The 20,661-nt window shown below is 51.2% G+C and overlaps 1 protein-coding gene across 4 annotated transcripts in view; it reads left to right on the top strand.

Annotated features, from left to right (window-relative positions):
* The first annotated feature begins 1,044 nt into the window (after window positions 1-1,044).
* The window catches only part of USP36 (ubiquitin specific peptidase 36), a 40,077-nt gene continuing 20,460 nt past the window's right edge, over window positions 1,045-20,661 (top strand). For 2 of the 4 annotated variants that reach the window (XM_025468187.3, XM_025468190.3), the window contains exons 1-7: window positions 1,169-1,311; window positions 4,214-4,373; window positions 6,788-6,873; window positions 7,636-7,897; window positions 8,472-8,693; window positions 16,475-16,585; window positions 17,257-17,359. In XM_025468187.3, the coding sequence (XP_025323972.3) occupies window positions 7,645-7,897; window positions 8,472-8,693; window positions 16,475-16,585; window positions 17,257-17,359 (689 nt within the window). In that variant the 5' untranslated portion in view covers window positions 1,169-1,311; window positions 4,214-4,373; window positions 6,788-6,873; window positions 7,636-7,644. The other 2 variants (XM_025468188.3, XM_025468189.3) reach the window with 2 other exon arrangements.

Below are 20,661 nucleotides of genomic sequence, written 5' to 3' on the forward strand. Positions count from 1 at the left end.
TCAGGCTCCTACCGCATCCTTTCTGCCTGCTTGTCTTTTTCAGGACACCGGAACCCACGGAGCCCGCAGAGGGTGAAAGTCCCCTCACACCTCCTGCGGCTCTGCACCCCATCCCGCCTGCAGGGGCAGCGGCACCCGCCGCAGCAGGCCCTGCACCCCGTCCCATCTGCAGGGGCAGCGGCAGCGGCACCCGGTGCAGGCAGGCTCTGCACCCCGTCCCCGCCTGCAGGGGCAGCGGCACCCGCTGCAGCAGGCCCTGCACCCCATCCCATCTGCAGGGGCAGCGGCACCCGCTGCAGCAGGCCCTGCACCCCATCCCATCTGCAGGGGCAGCGGCACCCGGTGCAGGCAGGCTCTGCACCCCGTCTCGCCTGCAGGGGCAGCGGCGCCCGCCGCAGCAGGCCCTGCACCCCGGAGCTCCCCCAGCCCCCCGGGAAGGCCAGCGTCACAGGGCTACGGTTTGGGGGAAGGTCGTTTACCGCCCGCCCTCGCGCCTCCGTGCCCCGGGCGGGTCAGCACCCGCGCCCCCGGGGGGGAGGGGAAGCAAGGACTCGGTGAAAAGGGTTTTTAAAAACACTGCAGAAGCAATGCGCATTTGCAAGCATTCCAGCAGAAGCTTAACGGAATCGTCACGGGCCGGTGCTTTTGGGGGTCAGGAGGGCGGTCGGGGATGGCAGGTCGCCCCCCCCCGCCTCCCCCCCGACATCCAAAGGTCGGACGCCACGGCTCCCCCGCTCCCAGCCTCCGCTCGGCCTCCGCGCCCCCCGCCCTGCTGGGCCCGCTGCCCTCCCTGCGCCCCGTCCGCCGCGCGGTCACTAAAGGGCCGCGGAGACCCGGGCTGGGACCCTCGTTATGGACCCGCGTTAGGGACCCGGAAGCGGGAGCCTCACGTGCTCTCCGGGAACTCGCCCGGCTCGGGCCAAGGGGGCGGGGCGCCCCGGCTCTGCGTGCTTGCGTCATCGCGTAGCCCGGCGCGGCCGCGGGCGGCAGGGTGACGTATCGGCTGCGCAGACCGGCTGTGGGCGGGCCCAGGGAGCGGGGACGCGGCTAGCCCCGCCTCTTAAAGCGGCCAAGACCTCCCGAGTCCCGCAGCGCGGGCCGCCAGCTGCGGCCCCTTTAAGTGTCGCCGTGACACGTGTGTGAGGCGCCCGAGGCCCGGATGGTGCGTGTGCGGGGCCCGGGCCGAGGAGACGCCAGCGCCGCGGGCCTGCAGCCGGGCCCGCCGAGGCCGGGGAGGCTGGCGCACGGGCCGAGGGGAGGCTGCGCGTCCGGCCGGGTGGAGGGCGTCCGCTGGGCCTGGGGCGCGGGAAGGTGCGGCCTGCAGGGGGGCGCCCGGGGGAGACGTGCGCGTCCGCGCGGGGCTCGGGCCGCGGGGAGGGCCCAGGGATGCTCCGTTAGCCCCGAGCCGGGGCCGCGCTGTCTGGGAGAGGCCCCGGGGTCCCGGGGAGGTCGGGGGGGGTCCGCGGGGGCTCGGGGTCCTCGGGGAGGTCGGGGGGGTCCCGGGGAGGTCGGGGGGGCCCACGGGGAGGTCCGGGGCGCGCGGTCCGCGGGGGCTCGGGGTCCACGGGGAGGTCGGGGGGGTCCCGGGGAGGTCGGGGGGGTCCACGGGGAGGTCCGGGGCGCGCGGTCCGCGGGGGCTCCGGGGAGGTCGGGGGGGTCCACGGGGAGGTCTGAGGTGCGCGGTCCGCGGGGGCTGGGGGGTCCACGGGGACGTCGGGGGGGCCTATGGGGAGGTCCGAGGCGCGCGGTCTGCGAGGGCTCCGGGGTCCCGGGGAGGTCGGGGAGGGGTCCCGGGGAGGTGGGGGGTCCACGGGGAGGTTCGGGGCGCGTGGTCTGCGAGGGCTCGGGAGTCCCGGGGAGGTGAGGGGCGCGCGGTTCGCGGGGGCTGAGGGTCCCGGGGAGGTTAGGGGCGCGCGGTCCGCACGGGGCTCAGGTGCCCATGGGGAGGGCCCAGGGATGCTCTGTTAGCCCAGAGTTGGGGCTACGCTGTGAGAGGCTCCGGGGCGCGCGGTCCGCGAGGGTTAGGGGGTCCACAGGGAGGTCTGGGGCGCTCAGCCCGCGAAAGCTCCGGAATCCACAGGGAGGGGTCTGGGGCCCACGGTCTGCGAGTGCTCCGGGGTCCCGGGGACGTCAGGGGAGCACAGTCTGCGAGTGCTCGGGGGTCCCGGGGACGTCAGGGGCACACGGTCTGCGAGTGCTCGGGGGTCCCGGGGACGTCAGGGGCGTGCCGTCTGCGAGTGTTCGGGGGTCCACGGGGAGGTCCAGGGAGCGCGGTCTGCCAGGGCTCCAGGATCCACAGGGGAGGCGCAGGGTTGCACGTTCCCCGACGGTTTGAGGGTCCAGGAGGTGTGCTCTTTGCAGTTCCCAGGGAACCCCGACCGGTGGTGGAGGAGAGAGCTGCGGAGCCCAGAGCCCTAGGGAGTCCGGGGAGGCAAGGGCCCATGTGGGTCTTGAGCACAGTCCCAGAGAAGCATCATTAACGCAGGACCCAGACTAGTCAAAATGTGGAGGAGCCTGTTCTGTTTGGCAGCAGTGGTGAAATTTCTTTTTTCCCTCTTTTAAAGAAATGTGGGAAAGAAGGTAAACTTCTTCAGGGTCATGGTCATGGAGAATGTGAGTGGGTGGGGACAAGATGTGAGGTTTTAAAATACCCCTGTGGTTGGTAGTGTTGAGTCTCCCATAGGGTTCTCGGAGCGAGGTAGAGCAGCATTCTAAAACATGAGGGCGGCAAGCATCGTGGCCAGCCCGCTTTCCAGAGGAGATGCCTAGAATCAGGCCTCCAAGGAGAGGGAGGCTCTGCTTACGCTTTCCTGGCTGGAGCCTGGTGTTCTGCAGACTCTGCAGAAGAGCCTGGAGGCCCCTGTGAAAGTGCCCCAGGGAGGCCCAGGCTCTGTCCACTGGGGCTCCTCCCCCACCAGCACGTGGTTGACCCTGTGAGTCTTGAGTGCATTTCATCCTGGAAAAGAGAATTTACAGGGAGGAGGGAGAGAGAATATGCTTGAAGGGTGTTTTGCGGATGCTGTGTTTGCCTACTCTTGGGGGTAGAAATACGGAGAAGCCTGAGCTGCTCCTGGACTGTGGTGGAGCGGAGGGAGCATCCTTCCTGAGCTCTGAAGAGCATGTTGTCAGATATGCACCTCAGAGGGCTTGCTGATGACTACAAGGACATTTTTCTCTGGGTTCCTACGCCTCAGAGAGAAATAATTTTTTGGCTATTGTTGATGTTTTGGGTGCAATTGGTGACACAGAGATTTGTCAGAAATGGAAAAATTGTTCAAAATCTGATTCCCACATTGAGGAGCAGGCTGTGGGATACATGTTCTTTAAATTACTTCTCTTGAAAGAAATTGTGTTGTATCTTCCAAGTTCTGTTCATCCCCTTGCTGTTTGGTTCCCAAACATATGACCTTGGACCCATGTCCATCTGTGTCCTCACCTGTCCATAGTGAGGTATGAGTTTTGGTTAAGACGGGGATGTTGTAGGGAGATCTTTGTGCGACCGGAATCTTCACCTTACAGGTTGGCTTTTATCCTGAGATCAGATTTATTATGTTCTCCCTTTATTTTGACGTCGGTGTGCTATTATTTATGGATACGAGGGACGACGTATCCGAAATCTGTTGTCGATAATGTGGGGACAGAAGAGGAATCAGGGTTAGGCCTGTATAAGGAGAGCATGGTGGTCCCTGTGTTGTTCCCACCACTTTGTATGTATCTGAACGTTTTCACAGCAAAAAAACTTTTAAGTAATTTTATGTAATCATAGTGATTGTGGATGGTAGTTTAAAAAAAAAATCTGCACTTAGCAAAGTGAAAACGTGGCAATTCTTTCTGCTCCTTTGTTTTGCTTTTGAAATTCTACTGGTTTGTGAAATCTGGAAGTTGGAGGTGAAGGGATTATTACCTCTTACTCTTTGAAAAGTGATTTAGACTGGAGTTCACTAACGACTTTTGTTCATTGGGCTTATCACTGGCCGGAACGTTAAGATACAAAGCAAAGGGCAGCGTTTTCATATCATGCACATTGTAATAATTTGTAGCCAGTCAGTTCAGTTCTTCTCCAGACTCTTCCTAAATCCAGCACTACCCATACTCCTTCAGCCTTCCTGCCGACTCTTCCAGATAGATAGCCTTTCTGCTCTGTGTCCACACAATGGGGCTGAGGAGATAGTGGAAGCAAGTGGCCTCACGTGGTGCTCTGTTCACCCCACAGATTCTGACGCCTGTTCTGAACGACAGACTTGCAGCTTTGGTGATTTAACGGGGCATAGCCGAGGAGCTGGTGAATCGGGTCCTGTGTTGCACCTGCCCAGTCTGGCCCGGAACCTGACCCCATGCTGCAGCAGCAACACGCCCAAGTTCAGACACCCCAGGTAAGCCAGCAGAGGTTTGGAAGTACTTTTTCATTTCTCCAAGTTATGTGCTTATAGCCCAGCAGCTATTGTTCAGTTGGTGGGAACACTTAGATAATTCCCCTTAGGGACAGCCCAGGTGGCTTAGCGGTTTAGTGCCGCCTTCAGCCCAAGGCCTGATCCTGGAGCCCCTAGATCAAGTCCCACGTCCGGCTCCCTGCATGGAGCCTGTCTCTCCCTCTGCCTGTGTCTCTGCCTCTCTCTCTGTGTCTCTCATGAATAAATAAATAAAATCTTTAAAAAAAAATAAAAGATAATTCCCCTTAGGAAAGGTTCTTTTGATTTCTTCAAAGAATAAGTGCTTACATTTTATTTATTTTTTATTTTTTATTTTTAAAAGATTTTATTTATTCATGATAGTCACACAGAGAGAGAGAGAGAGAGAGAGAGAGAGGCAGAGACACAGGCAGAGGGAGAAGGAGGCTCCATGCAGGGAGCCTGACATGGGATTTGATCCCAGGTCTCCAGAGTCGTGCCCTGGGCCAAAGGCAGGCGCCAAACCGCTGTGCCACCCAGGGATCCCAGGTGCTTACATTTTAAAAAATAAGTTTCTTACATTTCTATTTTTTGCAGTTTTTTTTTTTTAAGATTTTATTTTTAACTAATCTCTCCACCCAACATGGGGCTAGAACTTACAGCCCCAAGGTCAAGTGTCGCATGCTCTACTGACCGAGCCAGCCAGGCACACCTGCAGAAGGTTTCGTAGATTAAGAAATTTGACCCCAGTGGGGCATGAGATGCTCCATAAGGATAAACTTGAATGGTTTCATAAGCGATCCTTTCACTGAGTTCTGGGATACACTTACTTAGTTGGTGTTCCTGTGCCAGGCTGGCTGCTGGATGCCTAAAGGAGTCATTTTTCTGATAAGAGTGAGCAGTTTATTTTTTTTTAAATCTTTCTTTTTTAAGATTGTATTTATTTATTCATGACAGACAGAGATAGAGAGAGAGGGGGGCAGGGGCAGAGAGAGAAGCAGGCTCCATGCAGGGAGCCTGATGTGGGACTCGATCCTAGGTCTCCAGGATCACACCTCGGGCCGAAGGTGGCGCTAAACCACTGGGCCACCGGTGCTGCCCAAGAGTGAGCAGTTTAAGGAACATCTTTTTCTAATTGTGACTCAAATGGCCCTTGAGCTTCGGCTGAGATGGTTGAGTTGAGAGATAGTAGTAAAGAACAGTGGTGGGTACAAGTGTAGCAATCAGAGGTGATGGAGGGGATTCCTGGTCTTTTAGTGTTTCTAGCAGCTGCAGCCAGCACTCACCTGGGTCACCTCAAAACCACGATGGGTACTGCTTTCAAGCCCTAATTTACACAGAACAGGAGCTGGAAAGTCAACAGTGGTTCTTCCTGGAATTTACAGCTGATTAGTGAAGGAAGAAACCAGTCCTGTCACACTCCAGCCTGGAACTGTCACTTCCCTCTTAAATTGGAGCTTCTTTAAATGTTTATTTTTTTTAAGTTTTATTTATTTATGATAGTCATCATCAGAGAGAGAGAGAGGCAGAGACACAGGCAGAGGGAGAAGCAGGCTCCATGCAGCAGGAGCCCGATGTGGGATTCGATCCCGGGTCTCCAGGATCGCGCCCTGGGCCAAAGGCAGGCACCAAACCACTGCGCCACCCAGGGATCCCTTAAATTGGAGCTTCTTATATGTACTATTCTAGTCCTGCCACTCTCCTGTCTCTCCTCCCTCACTTTCAGAAAGATCATCTGTACAAGCACCATCCAATAATTTAAAATTTAAAGTATAATTTTACAATTTAATAAGTATAATTTAAAATTTTGCAGTAGCCATGTTAAAAAATAAAAGGCAACTGAAATTAATTTCATAACATATTTAACTCAATATATGCAAATTATCATTTTAGCATATAACCAGTCTAAAAATTGAAATGTTTCACATTCTTCTTATTTTTTAAAAGATTTTATTTATTCATGAGAGACACAGAGAGAGGCAGAGACACAGGCAGAGGGAGAAGCAGGCTTCCTGGGGGGAGCCCAATGTGGGACTCGCTCCCAGGACCCCAGAATCGTGACCTGAGCTGAAGGCACTCAACCACTGAGCCACCCAGGCATCCCACATTCTTTTCTTTTTTTTAAAGATTTTATTTATTTATTTGAGGGAAAGTGAATGAGAAAGAGGGCATGTGTGGCGATGAGCATGAGCAGGGGGGAGGAGCGGAGTGGGAGGGAGAAGCAGACCCCCTGTTGAGCAGGGAAAATCCCCCCCTTCAACGGGATCCATCTTGGGATTCCAGGATCATGACTTGAGCTGAAGGTAGATGCTTAACTGACTGAGCCACTCAAGTGCCCTCAGATATTTTATATTCATATGCTAAGTCTTTGAAATCTGTTGTATATTTTATACTTACAGTGTATCTCCGTGTGGACTAGCAGCATCTCAGTGACTACATGTGACCTTTGGCCTTCATCTCGGAGAGTAGGAGCCTGAACAGAAAGGTGTGCTTACATAAGTCACTGTGCTGATTTCTTTTCTTTTCTTTCTTTTCTTTCTTTTCTTTTCTTTTCTTTTCTTTTCTTTTCTTTTCTTTTCTTTTCTTTTTTCTTTTCTTTTCTTTTCTTTTCTCTTTTCTTTTCTTTTCTTTTCTTTTCTTTTCTTTTTATTTATTCATTCATTCATGAGAGACATAGAGAGAGAGGCAGAGACACAGGCAGAGGGAGAAGCAGGCTCCATGTAGGGAGCCCGATGTGGGACTTGATCCCGGGTCTCCAGGATCACGCCCTGGGCCAAAGGCAGGCACCCAACTGCTGAGCCACCCAGGGATCCCCTGATTCTTTTATCATATGGGTTTATGTGTGCAAGCAGAGTATCTTCTGAGAATCAGTATTTTCCTGTTTTTGAGCAGACATTAGGACCACATGGTCACCTTTTGAAGGAAACCGCACCAAGCTGGTGTCCATAGTCTGTTATTGAAGAGATGCCTTCCGCAGGCTCAGCCAGCCTCCCTGCTACTATTGTCTCTTTGGTGCAGTTTGTGAAAAGCACCTTATCTTTTTGAGAGAAGTGTGGATTCTGCTCTGGCCAAGTGGTTGGTAATATGTCTCCATTTTTCACACTTCATTTGTACAGTTGGTAACCAATCCAAAGAAGCTTCCATGGCAGCTAGCATCCGTAAAGACCAGAGGACGTTTTCAGAGAAGTGATGCTTGGTTCTTGAGACCTAGTCACTCATCGCTCTGTGTTCTTTCTTGTCTCTACAGTGATGCACCATGCCAATAGTCGATAAATTGAAGGAAGCCCTGAAACCTGGCCGTAAGGACTTGGCTGATGATGGAGAGCTGGGGAAACTTCTGGCCTCCTCTGCAAAGAAGGTCCTTCTACAGAAGATCGAGTTTGAGCCAGCCAGCAAGAGTTTCTCCTATCAGCTGGAGTCATTGAAGAGCAAATATGTCTTGCTAAACCCTAAAACGGAGGGAGCCGGTCGCCACAGGAGTGGAGATGAGCCACAGGCCAGGAGACAGGGTACAGACGTGTGGTTGGCTGGTAGAAGGGGTCTCACTGTGTGTTGACCAAGTGGGTGGACAAAGTGTTGACTGATTAGGAGGAACAACAACAGATTGTGGGGAAAAAAAACAAACAGATTGTGGTCAGAGAGTTGTGAAGTTTCTATGGGGTCAGTGGCCCTATAGTTAAGGAAATAATGATACAGGTTTGGTCTTAAAGAAATCTGTGTTCTCAGAGAGGCCTTGGAACTTGTGTGCTTTTGATAGAATCCAGGGCGGGGCTAGGAAACAAGCAAGAGAAATGGGCTGGGCTTCAGAGTGCTGAGGCCTGGCTCCAGCTGTTGATTGTCTGAGTGTCCTCTTCTCATGGAGGGCTTCTTGATTCCAGACGTAAGCAGTCTGCAAGAGCCATGGGATGACTGAGTTTTCTCCTGGGCTTTCTAGTAACTTCCAGTCAGTGGGGACACCAGTTACCCTTTGACACTGTGTCTTGGCAAGCGCATGCCGAGCGTGCGTATCAGCGATTTCTTTTTTGTGGTCTGCCTCTGCATAGACTTGAGCCCTCCTTTCTTCCCTGTCCCTTTCTCCCGCAGGGAGCGAGCATGCGTATGAGAGTGGTGGTGATGGTGTTCCTGCCCCACAGAAAGTGCTCTTCCCCACGGAGCGGCTGTCCCTGAAGTGGGAGCGGGTTTACCGCGTGGGAGCGGGGCTCCACAACCTAGGCAACACCTGCTTTCTGAACTCGACCATACAGTGCTTGACCTACACCCCGCCTCTGGCCAACTACCTGCTCTCCAAGGAGCATACGCGCAACTGTGAGTGTGAGCCGGCAGCAGGGGGTGGGCCAGGAGTTGTGGGGACTGGGAAGTCCCCTGATTAGACAAGCCCTTCGGCCTGGGTCAGACTTAGGAGTGATGTCCAAGAGGTAGTAATTGATAAAATCTAAATTTGACATGTGCCTGCTGTAGGATGGGCCGTGGAAGCCAGTCACTCGGGTAGAGCGTTGGTCCCAAACTGTTCTGAAAATGAGTACCTAAGCAGAGAAATGTGTTTTCAAAAAATATGTCCAAATTGTGTGTATTCGGTGACTCTGCAGCCAGTCAGTGTCTTATGTATGTCATAAAACATGCCCCAGAGTAGAAATACAAAATGGGTAAAGATGAAATAAAATGTAACTTACCAAAACTGAAGAAGTAGAAAGCCTTTTAACTATTAAAGAAATTAAATCAGTGGTTAAAAATCTTCCCATGAAGAAAATGCCAGGCTGAGATGATTTATGGATGAGCTTTATGAAAATTTTGAGAAACAGATTGTTGTAGTGCTTCACAAATTCTTCCAGAGAATAGGAAAAGAGAACTCCCAGCTCATTTTATGAGGTTCTTATAACTTGAGTAGCAAAAGTAAACTAGTACAGTATGAGAAAGAAAAATGACAGTCCTGTCTTACAATTGTAGTTACAAAACTTCTACCAAATGCAATAGTCTTCTAACACCGTGAGCAATTTATGTTCATCCTAGTAAGGCAGGGATGTTCTAATACCAGAAAATCTTGACGTGTGATTATAAAGAGAGCACAGCACAACAGGTAACAGTACTTCTCTCTGGAGCTTGGCCTGCTGAGTTGTGTTCTGGCTCTGCACCTAAATGCTGTGATCCTGGGATCCCTGGGTGGCTCCGCAGTTTGGCGCCTGCCTTTGGCCCAGGGCGTGATCCTGGAGACCAGGGATCGAGTCCCGCGTCGGGTTCCCGGCATGGAGCCTGCTTCTCCCTCTGCCTGTATCTGTGCCTCTCTCTCTCTCTATGTCTATCATGAATAAAAAATTAAAAAAAAAAAAAAAAAAAAAAAAAAGGCTGTGTTTCTCAAGAATGTTACCTGGCCCTTTAAAGCTTCCTCTTCCTCATCTGCAAGGTAATAATATCTCCCCAGTCGTGCTGTTGGGAAGCTTGAATGAGTTATGTAAAGTGCTTAAAATAGTGCTTGGCACACAGTAAGTACTGTGTAAGAGAGTACTAATTTTGCTTCCTTAATTACCATATCAACAGATTAAAAGAGAAAGGTCACCTGAAAATAATGCCCAAAAGAGAAATTTATGAAAAATTTTTAGCAAAGGAGCGATAGGAAGGCATTCCCTTATCTTGATAAAGGGTACCTACCAAACACTACAAAAGAAACATTCTAGATAGGAAAATATTGGAAGCGTACCCTTTAAAATACAGAGTGAAATGGGGTCTCTCTCCGTGTTGAAGATGTGCCGGTCCTAGCCAGAGGGGTGACCTAGGAGACAAAAGGAAGGAGCCCACTATTGTTAACTTGAAAATGACATTCCTGCATTGAAAAGCAAAAGAATCTATAAATTAAAAATTTGACAATGTGACTAGATACAACATCAATGTACAGAAAGTTAGTTGAATTTCTCTACAGCAAACAACAAGGAGTGTTCTTTAAATTTTGCTACCGTAGGGGTGCCTGGGTGGCTTAGGTTAAGCATCTGACTTCAGCTTGGGTCATGATCCCACAGTCCTGAGATTGAGCCCCACATTGGGCTCCCTGCTCAGTGGGGAGCCTGCTTCTCCCTCTCCCTCTGCCTGCAGCTCCCCCTGCTTGTGCTCACGCTGTCTCTCTCTGTCAAACAGTAAAATCTTTAAAAAATACTTATTACTATACAAAATTTATAATAACAAAAGTAATAAAGTATCTAGACCTAAATTTACTAAGAAATCCTTCACTGAAGGACATTACACAGTAATCTATATACATGAAAATAGCTGCCTTTGGAGGGAAGCCTCAGTATTATAAAAATTATGGTTTTTCCCCAGATTAATGTAGCTCCACTTGATTCTTTTTTTTTTTTTTTTTCCTAAGATTTTATGTATTCATTCATGAGAGACACAGACACAGAGAGGCAGAGACACAGGCAGGGGGAGTAGCAGGGTCCCTCCAGGGACCCTGATGTGGGACTTGATCCCAGGACCCCAGATTCATGCCCTGAGCCAAAGGCAAGATGCTCAACTGCTGAGCCACCCAGGCGTCCCGTTCCACCTGATTCTAAAATTTATATGAAAAAGCAGGGCAAAAGACTCGAAATCACCAAGACACTTCTGAAAGAGAGTATGAGAAGAGAGATGCCCTACAAACTATGAAGTCTTTGTCAAGTTAGAGAAATTAAAATGTCATAGTATTGAATAAGGGAAGGGGGTCTCCCAACTAGAAACAGACCCACGTACACTTGCAAATGTGTGACAGGTGGGTTTTTCACGTGTCTCCCTTTTGAGTTAAATAGAACTTTGAACTCAGGCTTACATATGGAAAAAGCAATAGGATCCCCATTGCACAACATAGCCATGCACAAAAAAATGCATTAAAAATTTAATATCAAGAGCAAATATTTTGCTCTTAACAAACAAACATTGACAATCTCTCTCTGACCTTGCGATGGGAGATTTTTTTTTTCTTTAAGATTTTATTTATTTGTGAGAGACACAGAGAGAAAGGCAGAGATGTAGGCAGAGGGAGAAGAAGGCTCCCTGCAAGGAGCCCAATGCGGAACTTGATCCCGAACCCCAGGATCATGCCCTGAGTCAAAGGCAGATGCTCAACCACTGAGCCACCCAGGTGTCCCAGGATGGGAGATTTATTGAACAAGACTCAGAAAGCACCAACTGTAAAAGAAAAATGACAGATTCAGCTGCATTAAAGTTAACAACTTGTGTTCCCAAAAAACACTGAAAAGGCAAATGGGGAGCCATGAACTGGAGACAAAAGCAGCAAAGGATGGCTACCAAGAATGTGGCAAGAATACAGACCAACGAGGAAGACAACCTATAAAAAAGTAAAATTAAATTATGAATGGCATTTTACTCTTGGTAAGAGTATAGGAAGAGATGTTCAGCCTCGCTTGGAATCAGGAAAGTGCCTGATTCCAAAACCGTGACAGGTACCACGACACACCTTTGTGATGGGTGCAGGTCCGGAAGCCTGGTGGTACTGAATGTCAGCATGAAGATGAGCGAGGACCTTTGACGCTCGCCTGAACTGGCATTCTCTTCCACATAACCTACCAGCCAGCAGTTCTCCGCCTGCAGAAAAGCTCTGATACGTGGGTATCAGGACACTGGTGTAGAAATGCCCATCAGCAGAATGGATCCTCGAATCACAGTGTTAGGCCCGTGATGGAATACGCAGCAGAGCGGGAGAATGACCGCGCCGTGTGGGAATCTGAATAACGCAGAGTGAAGGAAGAAGTCCCAGAAGGCTGCCTACAGCATGAATTGCTATTGTAAGAGTTGAAGAGCAAGACCATAAAGTGTTTAGGTATGCACAGATAGGATAAGCCCTAAGAAGTTTTTTTTCTAATTGGTAAACAATGAAGTCAGGAAATCAGAATTAGAAGCAGAGGCAGGGAGATGGGACCAAGAGAGGAGCTAGGTGAGGATAAAAGTAGATTGCATGATGTGTTCAGGGATATTCCTTATATTTTTTAACGAGGGAAAGATGACTGTGCAATGGAAATAGCGTTTTTAAAACATCTTGTGATCATGATGGCAGCAGACGTTAACACACTGGGGCACTGCGCACACTGCTGGTGAGGTTGGTTATAAATCTGTTTCCAGTAGTGACCTTGGTGGTGTCAAGGTGGGTCTGGGTGGACTTTTAGTAAGACTTGATTGGGCTCTTTTTGTGGGTTTTTTTGTTTTTGTTTTTAAAGATTTTACTTATTCATGTGCAACACACAGAGACAGAGAGAGAGGCAGAGACACAGGCCGAGGGAGAAGCAAGCTCCATTCAGGGAGCCTGACGTGGGACTCCATCCCTGGTCTCCAGGATCATGCCCTGGGATGCAGGCGGCACTAAACCGCTGCGCCACCAGGGCTGCCCTGTTTTTTGGTTTTCTAAGCCTTTTTTCCGCCCAATTCTTTTTTAGAGAGAACGAGAGGGAGCACATGTGGTGGGGAGGGGTTGGGGGAGAGGGAAACAGAATCCCCAGCATACTCCACACTGAGTGCAGAGCCCGAGGCAGGTTTTGATCCACCACCCTGAGATCGTGACCCCAGTCGAAACCAAGAAGCTGATGCTCAACTGACAGCCCTCCAGGCTCCTCAGCTCTGTTTTTTTTCTCATGGCTTTGGTAATGAGACCCTACTCTCCAGATGTAGGTAGCTCTGCCATCTTTTTGTTCACCATACCTCCCTAGGCAGCCACCCTCCGGTTATGCTTCCTCTGCAGGACCCTTCGTCACCTTGGTTAGGGTTGATGTAGATAAAGTAGTTGTAACACAACTTGCGAATCCCCAAGAACCTGCCACCCATATTGTGTGGCATGTAGGAGTAAGGGGGTGTGGTGGGAGCAGCCAGGATCAGCCCCTCTTCCTGGGGGGACGTCCCGCCCTCCCTCCAGATACCTTCCCTGTGAGCATCCCAGTGTTGCTCTGCATTGCTCTGTGGGATGTTAATCTTAGCATCTTAGCTTTTTTAAAGTAAAAATATTAAGAGAAGTCTCTAGTATATTTTTTGCCTGTACCCTACTGGCTCTGAGCGACCCCAAGTGGGCTTGAGCTGTCCTCTCTTCCTCCTGGAATACAGCTATTTGAAGACTCCAGGATCCTGAGAAGTATCACCTGAACTGCTGGACCACTTCTGCCCTGGGATCTAGCTAGAAGAGAAACACTTTATTTTTTTAAAGATTTTATTTTTAAGTCCTCTCCGCACCCAGCATGGCACTGGAGCTCACAACCCCGAGATCAAGAGTCACATGCTCCATCGACTGAGCCAGCCAGGCGCCCCGAAAAGAAACACCTTATGTAAAATATGCGGGAGGATTAAATCCTATCCTTTTGGACATTCTTTTCCAAATTGAAGTAGCAAGATCCCAAAAGTCACGGATTTGACTTTTATGTTCTATTTTTCTTAATTACCTGAAGGAAGTCTTCATCCACATGCCACTTACATCAGTCTTGCATATTGCCAGGGATTGGGAAACCTTGTTTCAGGAATTTCTGGTTAAAATTGTTACTTGCCCTATTTAGGACTGATGACTTATCAGGCTAACGGTCTGCAACGCTGTACGTGGTAATTAGAGGCATGATTCCCACACAGCTGTCACCGTAATGTCTTTACCTGAGTTAAATTGGGAAGATGGGTGCTTTGTTCCGCATTTGTGACTGCTTATGTTTAAGTTATTTTAAGTAATGTATTTTTGCCTAAGTTTGAGCCCCCTCAACCATTATTGTCATTTTAAAAATGAAAGTAATAAGTGGATATGGATAGAAGAGTCCAAAAAGCTCTAAAATGAAAAGAAAAAGCCTCCTTTTTATGTAGACATTCACATAAACCATTTTCCAATAGTCCTCTAAAAGGATAGTGTAAATAGTAGTTTTTTTAATTTACCATTTTTAAAGATTTTTTTTTTTTTTTTAAGATTGTTTTTAGGTAATCTCTGTGTTCAACACGGGGCTTGAACTCATGCCGCCAAGATCAAGAATCGCACGCTCCACCGACTGAGCCAGCCAGGGCCCCCCAAATTTACCATGTTTTATTGTAGCATTATTTGGCTTCACATTATCATGCAGCTCTCTGTCCATGTCCAGAACTCCTTCATCTCCCCAAACAGGAATACCAGCCCCCTGGCCCCTCCCCACCCCCTGGTGCCCACTGCCCTACTTCCTGTCTCTGAACTTGACGACTCTAGCCCCCGTGTGTAAGTGGTATTGATCTTTTCGTGCCTGGCTGACTTCACCCAGCATCACGTCCCTCAGGTTCTTCCATACTGGGACAGGTGTCAGAATTTGTGTTTCTTTTTAAGGCTGAGTAATATCCCATTGTCCATACACACCACATTTCTTACCCGTTCCTTTGTTGACGGGCACTTGGTGTCTGTGTTTCAGCTCTTGTGAATAACGCTGGGAACGTCGGTGTACGAATAACCTGTTATACCCTGCTCTCGTTCCTTTTAGGAGGATACCCAGAAGTGGGGTTGCTGGGCCGTATGGGAATCCTGTCTAATTTTTTGAGGAAGCGCATACCATTTCCCATGACCACTACTCAAGTGTATATCCTTGGCGGCGCCAGCGCACATCTTTGCTAACACCAGCTATTTTTTTGTTTGTAAATACTAGCATCTTTCCCCGTATGCGGTAAACAGACTGCGTGCTGTTTCATTATTGATTTTGAGATAGGTCTAAGTGACTGGGGGAGTGGAGGTATTGCAGGGGAGAACCATTGGCGTGTGGTTACACCTGCACCCTGTGTTACACGTGAGAAGTTAGGTGGTGTATATGAAACAGCAGTAGCCTCAGAGTTGAAGATGTGCCTGCCCGTGGCCCCAGGAGTCTGTGGTGGGTGTGTGTGCCTTAGAGGAGGTGGGACGCAGGGAGGCAGGTGCAGGATTGTTTGTGATAGCAGAAGCGTGGAAGGGCCAGTGTGTGTGAGGAGGGAGCACATAGGGTAACTGTGGTCTCTGCATTTGGCAAAATAGTCTACGGGAAGGACCCAGCATGATGTCAGAACTGACTGCTGAACAATATGTACTGTGTAGCATGATTTTGTTTTAAAGATTTTATTTATTCATGAGAGAGACAGAGAGAGGTAGAGACAGGCAGAGGGAGAAGCAGGCTCCCTGGGGGGAGCCCGATACAGGAGTCGATCCCAGGACCCTGGGGATCACACCCTGAGCTGAAGGTAGACACTCAACCTCTGAGCCACCCAGGTGTCCATCGTGTAGCATAATTTAGTCAAATAAGCTTAAACACGCTTACTGTGTGTGGGTACACACGTGGGTTGGTGCAGGAACTAACGGGAGTAGTCGTGACCTAGTTAGGAGAATGCTTCCTCCGATGAGGGTACGTGGGCAGTGCAGCGACAGCGACCTCACTGTCACGGCAGCATTTTACTTTTAAAACACCCCAGATGGGCTGGAGCCGTGTGGTATAGGCTTTGTAGTTCTCTTTGCATGTCAAAGATCTCATAATTTGCAATAAAGGTTAACACGCACCACCATCCAGCTGCCCAAGGAGCAACAAAGAGTTTCATACAGAGCAGGGTTGGCAGACCACAGCGTGTTGTGTAGATCAAGTTCTGTTGGAACCCGGCCCACCCGTTTCTGTATTGTCCGTGGCTGCGTGGTGTGGGCTGCCTGTGTTCTCCGGAGGCAGAGCCACGTCGCCGTAGACTGGACGGCTCCCAGGGCCGCATATACCTCGTGGGCCTGTGTGCAAGAAGCTTGCCAGGCCTTGAGAGATGGCAGCGAGGCATTTCCTAGAAGCAAGAGCAAAGGGTCCCACATTTGAGGAGCACACTCAGGATTGTCAGGAAGCCCTAAAACATTCCCGCTTATTGACCGCGTGATCCAGCTTAGGAGTTTGAGAAAACATTATTTTAAACTTCGTAACGGAAATTAGACTTAACGACTCTCCTTACTAGTAAAGAGCACCAAAGGAACATGGAAAGATCTCATAGGTGAACAGCTGTGAACCCAGGGTAGTGGGGCGAGTGTTGGGGGGGACCTCAGTGGCTCAGCCGGTCCCTGTGCTGTGTGGGAGTGGGGGTGTCGAGAATGTCTGGGGAGCTCTCACTGTACAAAAACTGCTTCGTCCCATGTGCAGGTCACCAGGGCAGCTTCTGCATGCTGTGCGTCATGCAGAACCACATGGTCCAGGCCTTCGCCAACAGTGGCAATGCCATCAAACCCGTCTCCTTCATCCGAGACCTGAAAAGTAAGAGTCAATTCCTGACTGGATGGCAGCTGAACCCTAGTCTGCGGTGGGTGCTGGGGGGGCCGGGGGCACAGGGAGGAGTCAGGAATGAGGCCACAGGAGTGCTGAGACCCCACGTAACAGCCCTTCGGGACATGTAGTGATGCAGACTGTGGGAGGCTGGTGTGGGTCAGAGTCCGCGGGGAGGGCTTCGTGGAGTGGCGTGTGTGTGCTGACCTCCGCTTTGGAGAATGGGGAGGCTCGGGCCAGTTGGGGGGCAGGGGCTGTGTCTCCAGAAGGAAGGTGAGGCCGGGGCTCTTCTGAACATCACGGGACAGGTTAGCCCCGATTTCACTTGGTAGAAGAGATGGGTCAGCTGGTTTCTGAAACCTTGTGTGGCATCCTTGTGACCAGCCTGTGCTCTGTGCTGGCTCCTGGAAAACTTGGTCATCAGTGGGTTTCACATTCTGTGGCATTTGTGCTTTTCTGTTAAGTGTGCAGAGTACAGGCCCTCAGTTCTCGTCGAGCGGATGCTTGCCGTGAAGCCTTGGGGTTGGGACACGCGGTGTATGCTGAGGGTTCCCTCACTTGCCACTTATCCTCGGGATGGCAGGGGTGGGGTCCTGCGGTGGGTTATGGGGGAGAAGGCACGAGCTCTTCCCTGCCAGTCTGACGCCTCGCTCTTTCTTTAGAGATTGCCCGGCATTTCCGCTTTGGGAACCAAGAGGATGCGCACGAGTTTCTCCGGTACACCATCGACGCCATGCAAAAGGCCTGTTTGAACGGCTGTGCCAAGTACGTGCTTCCCTTCACCCACCTTCCCTGAGGGGCTACCGTGGAGGCGGCCGCCGAGCCGTGCGGAAGCCTGTCGCTGAAGAGGCAGCCACCTCTGTTCCCCCAGGTGTTCCCTGTGGATACTTGTGTCCGGGCCTGGACCTGCTGAAAGTCAGATGCGGGGCTGCGCGGCTTCCTGGGGCGGGGCCTCCCCCGCACACCCTCCTCACCCCCGAGGCTTGGCAGGGCCAGGCGGTTGTGGGGGGAGCCCTGTCCTAGCAGCTTGCTGCAGGGAAGATGCTTTGGCAGATCTTTCTGACGGCCTTCGGCTATTGTCCTGGACTCTCCCCGTTTTTTAAAAATCACCTCATTATTCTGATACAGAGGATGGGGTGGTAGGAATTCCAACATCTTTATGAAAGAACTTGAAAGCATGCAGGGACATTTTATAATTTTTGAGGTTTTATTCTGCATAATTAAGGATTTCTTCATTTTAAATTTGAAAGCAGAGACAAACACCCGTGACAGATTGCTGACTTCATGCCGTGTCTTCCCTTCTGTGGAACAGTTACAGCCAGGGGTGTTTCTGTACTGCTGACTCCTGGGTTCAGACAAAAGGGAAGAAGCCGAGGGACGCCTGGGTGGCTCAGCAGTTGGGCTCTGCTTTCGGCTCAAGGCGTGATCCTGGAGTTCAGGGATTGAGTCCCACGTCGGGCTCCCTGCATGGGGCCTGCCTCTCCCTCTGCCTGGGTCTCTGCCTCTCTCTATGTGTGTCTCTCATGAATAAATAAATAAAATCTTTTAAAAAAAGGATAGAGACCAAAAACACTCCCTGTTCTGAGGCTGTGGCCTGGGCTTAGGTTAGAACAAAGTCCTGGACTCTGGGAATCCCTCTTAAACAGCTTAAGAAACACCCAGAACATCCTTTGGCAAAGTTCAGTTATAGCAATGATCATGAGAAACCTCTGATCAGCGGATGAGATTCTTTTTAAACCCCGAGAAAACTTTTCATGTGTCCCTCTGGCATTTGTCCCTTGCTGTGCAGAGATGTGCGGTGTGGTCCCATGCTCTCCCCCTTCCCTCCCTGCAGGCAGGCAGACGCTGGCTCTGCCCTCTGTGCATCTCCCCACCCCACAGCTGAGCTCTCTGCTGATGCCTCCTGTGTGCCAGGCACTGTGTTAGCTCTGGGTACTTCCTCGAGTTGGAGGAGCTCAGAGGGAGGGGAAGGCAGATACTGGCCAGTGTCTACAAGGTCATGTATTAAGGGCTGTTGTGGAGGGAGCCCGTGGGAGCCATTCCCAGGAGGATCCTGCTGTGCCCTTTCCCTCAGCTGGCTTCCTAGGAGGGGTCACCCAAGGCTCCAGTTACGGGAGGGAGGAGGCCTGCAGAGGTGGTGGAGGCTGTGGCCTCCCTGCCATGCAGGTGGGTATGGCACGTGCCCCGCAGCACTTCCCAGCCCTGATCACAGGGTGGAATCACCTGGGAGGTTTTAGGACAGCCGCGGACTCTGACACCCTGTCAGCTTCATCACCCGGACTCTCCAGAGGTGGGAGAGAGAGTCCAGGAGGGATGGGCTGGCAGGTAGGATGGATGGAAGTTCAGGGTTTGGGCTGGGGGGCCGGGAGGAGCCCAGGTTTGTGGTCTGGGCGGCAGGGTGGGCGGCAGTGAGCCTCTCTCGGTTCAGGGCCCAGAAGTGGCCATGTGTCGTTGGGAAGACAAGTGCGTCTGATGTCTGATGCGCCAGGTGTGGCTGGCATCAGTGCAGGGGGTTGTCGGATGCTTTCCCCGGGCCGTCTGTGGGAAAGACGTCGCTGCTTAGTGAAATGAGAAAAAATAAGAGTTGCATTAGCTCAATTACTGAATTTGATATGCAGGTGGAAGTGACTTTTTTTTTCCTTTGGTTTTGTTAAAAAGCTTGTGAGCAGAGAGCATTTATAGTATTTCTACCTCGTGGCACTTCCCGGGGGTGGCTTGGGGCGGCTCGAGGTGCGTCTATATGCACGCCTGCTATGCTCGCTTCCTCCCACCTCGGTCTGCACCAGGACCGTGGGGTTCGTCTCCCGTTACTGGTGAGCTCCGGCCTCCCGTGCCTCCTGCAGCGGTCACCCTGTAAACGTGGCTGTGCTCACGGGGCCCACGGCCATCGTATCTTTGCCAAAAGCCCGATTCTTTCACAGGCCAGTTCAGCCACTTCACATTTATTGTTACGACTGAGGTTTGGTCTTGACTTGCTGACCCAGCTGTGACCCTGAGATTTAGGGTTATCACACACGGCTCGTGTGCTGTTTCTCCCTCACTTTCCAAACTTTGCTCATTAATTTTTGAGCTTTCGTCTGGTAGCTCGGAAGGCCTGTACCTCCGTCCAGTGACGGTGCTGCACGTGCCCTTGCAAACGCCTTGCTGCTCTCCTGGAGCGCGGTTCAGTCTGGCAGTGTTCAGTGCCACCCGGTCCCTCCTCCCTCCTTCCCTCTTCTCTCACCCAACTCGCAGGTGCATTATTTCCTACCTTGTTGGGATATAAAGATTTCTGTGATCTCCTTCCCCATTCATCCCCACCTTTGGTTCAGTCTTTCCCTGTTAAGTAAGCCCAGAGCGGCCTGTCCTCCTGTCTGGGCTTCGCTGCGTTTCTGGGAGCCTGAAGCTAGTCCCTCCCTCTTGACCTTGCAAGGACCTTACCCTAGAGGATTCAGGATCTTTTTCTGCTCTTTAATGTCTGATGATTTGGGGGCACCTGGGTGGTTCAGTCAGTGAAGCATCTGCCTGCAGCTCAGGTCATGATCTCAGGGTTCTGGGATCGAGCCCTGCATCGGGCTCCCTGCTCAGTGGGGAGTCTGCTTCCCTCTCTGCCGCTGCCTCTCCTCCTGTTTGTGTTTGCATTTTCTCTCTTTCTCTCTTGAATAAATAAAATCTTTAAAAAGAAAAAAAGTCCTATGGTTTCACGAGGAACACTTTTAGAACTGGTTGTTGTCGGTCAGTCTTGCTAGATGCTCAGTGATGCTGAGAGGGTGAATCTGTGGCACGCGTGGACTCTGGCATCATCTGCGCGGAAACCCGTTTCTATGGGCACAAGCCTCAGCCGTAGGCAGCGGGCGCGTAGTACCCACGCACCATCACTTGTGCATCAGCTCAGCTTGGATATCCTGGCTTGAGAATTTGCAGTGATGAACTAGGCAGACGCTGCCCATCGGCATGTCGTGCCACCAGGTGCCCGTGGGGTGTGCGCCGAGCCTCCATCCGCTGGCCGTGGTGACTCTCTGCTGCCTCCAGAGCACGCAGGGGGGTTGGTTCATGTTTTCCTCGGTCAGGGTCTCCAGTCACTGGAG

The sequence above is a fragment of the Canis lupus genome, chromosome 9 (genome assembly GCF_003254725.2).
Source record: "Canis lupus dingo isolate Sandy chromosome 9, ASM325472v2, whole genome shotgun sequence".
NCBI lineage: Eukaryota > Metazoa > Chordata > Mammalia > Carnivora > Canidae > Canis > Canis lupus.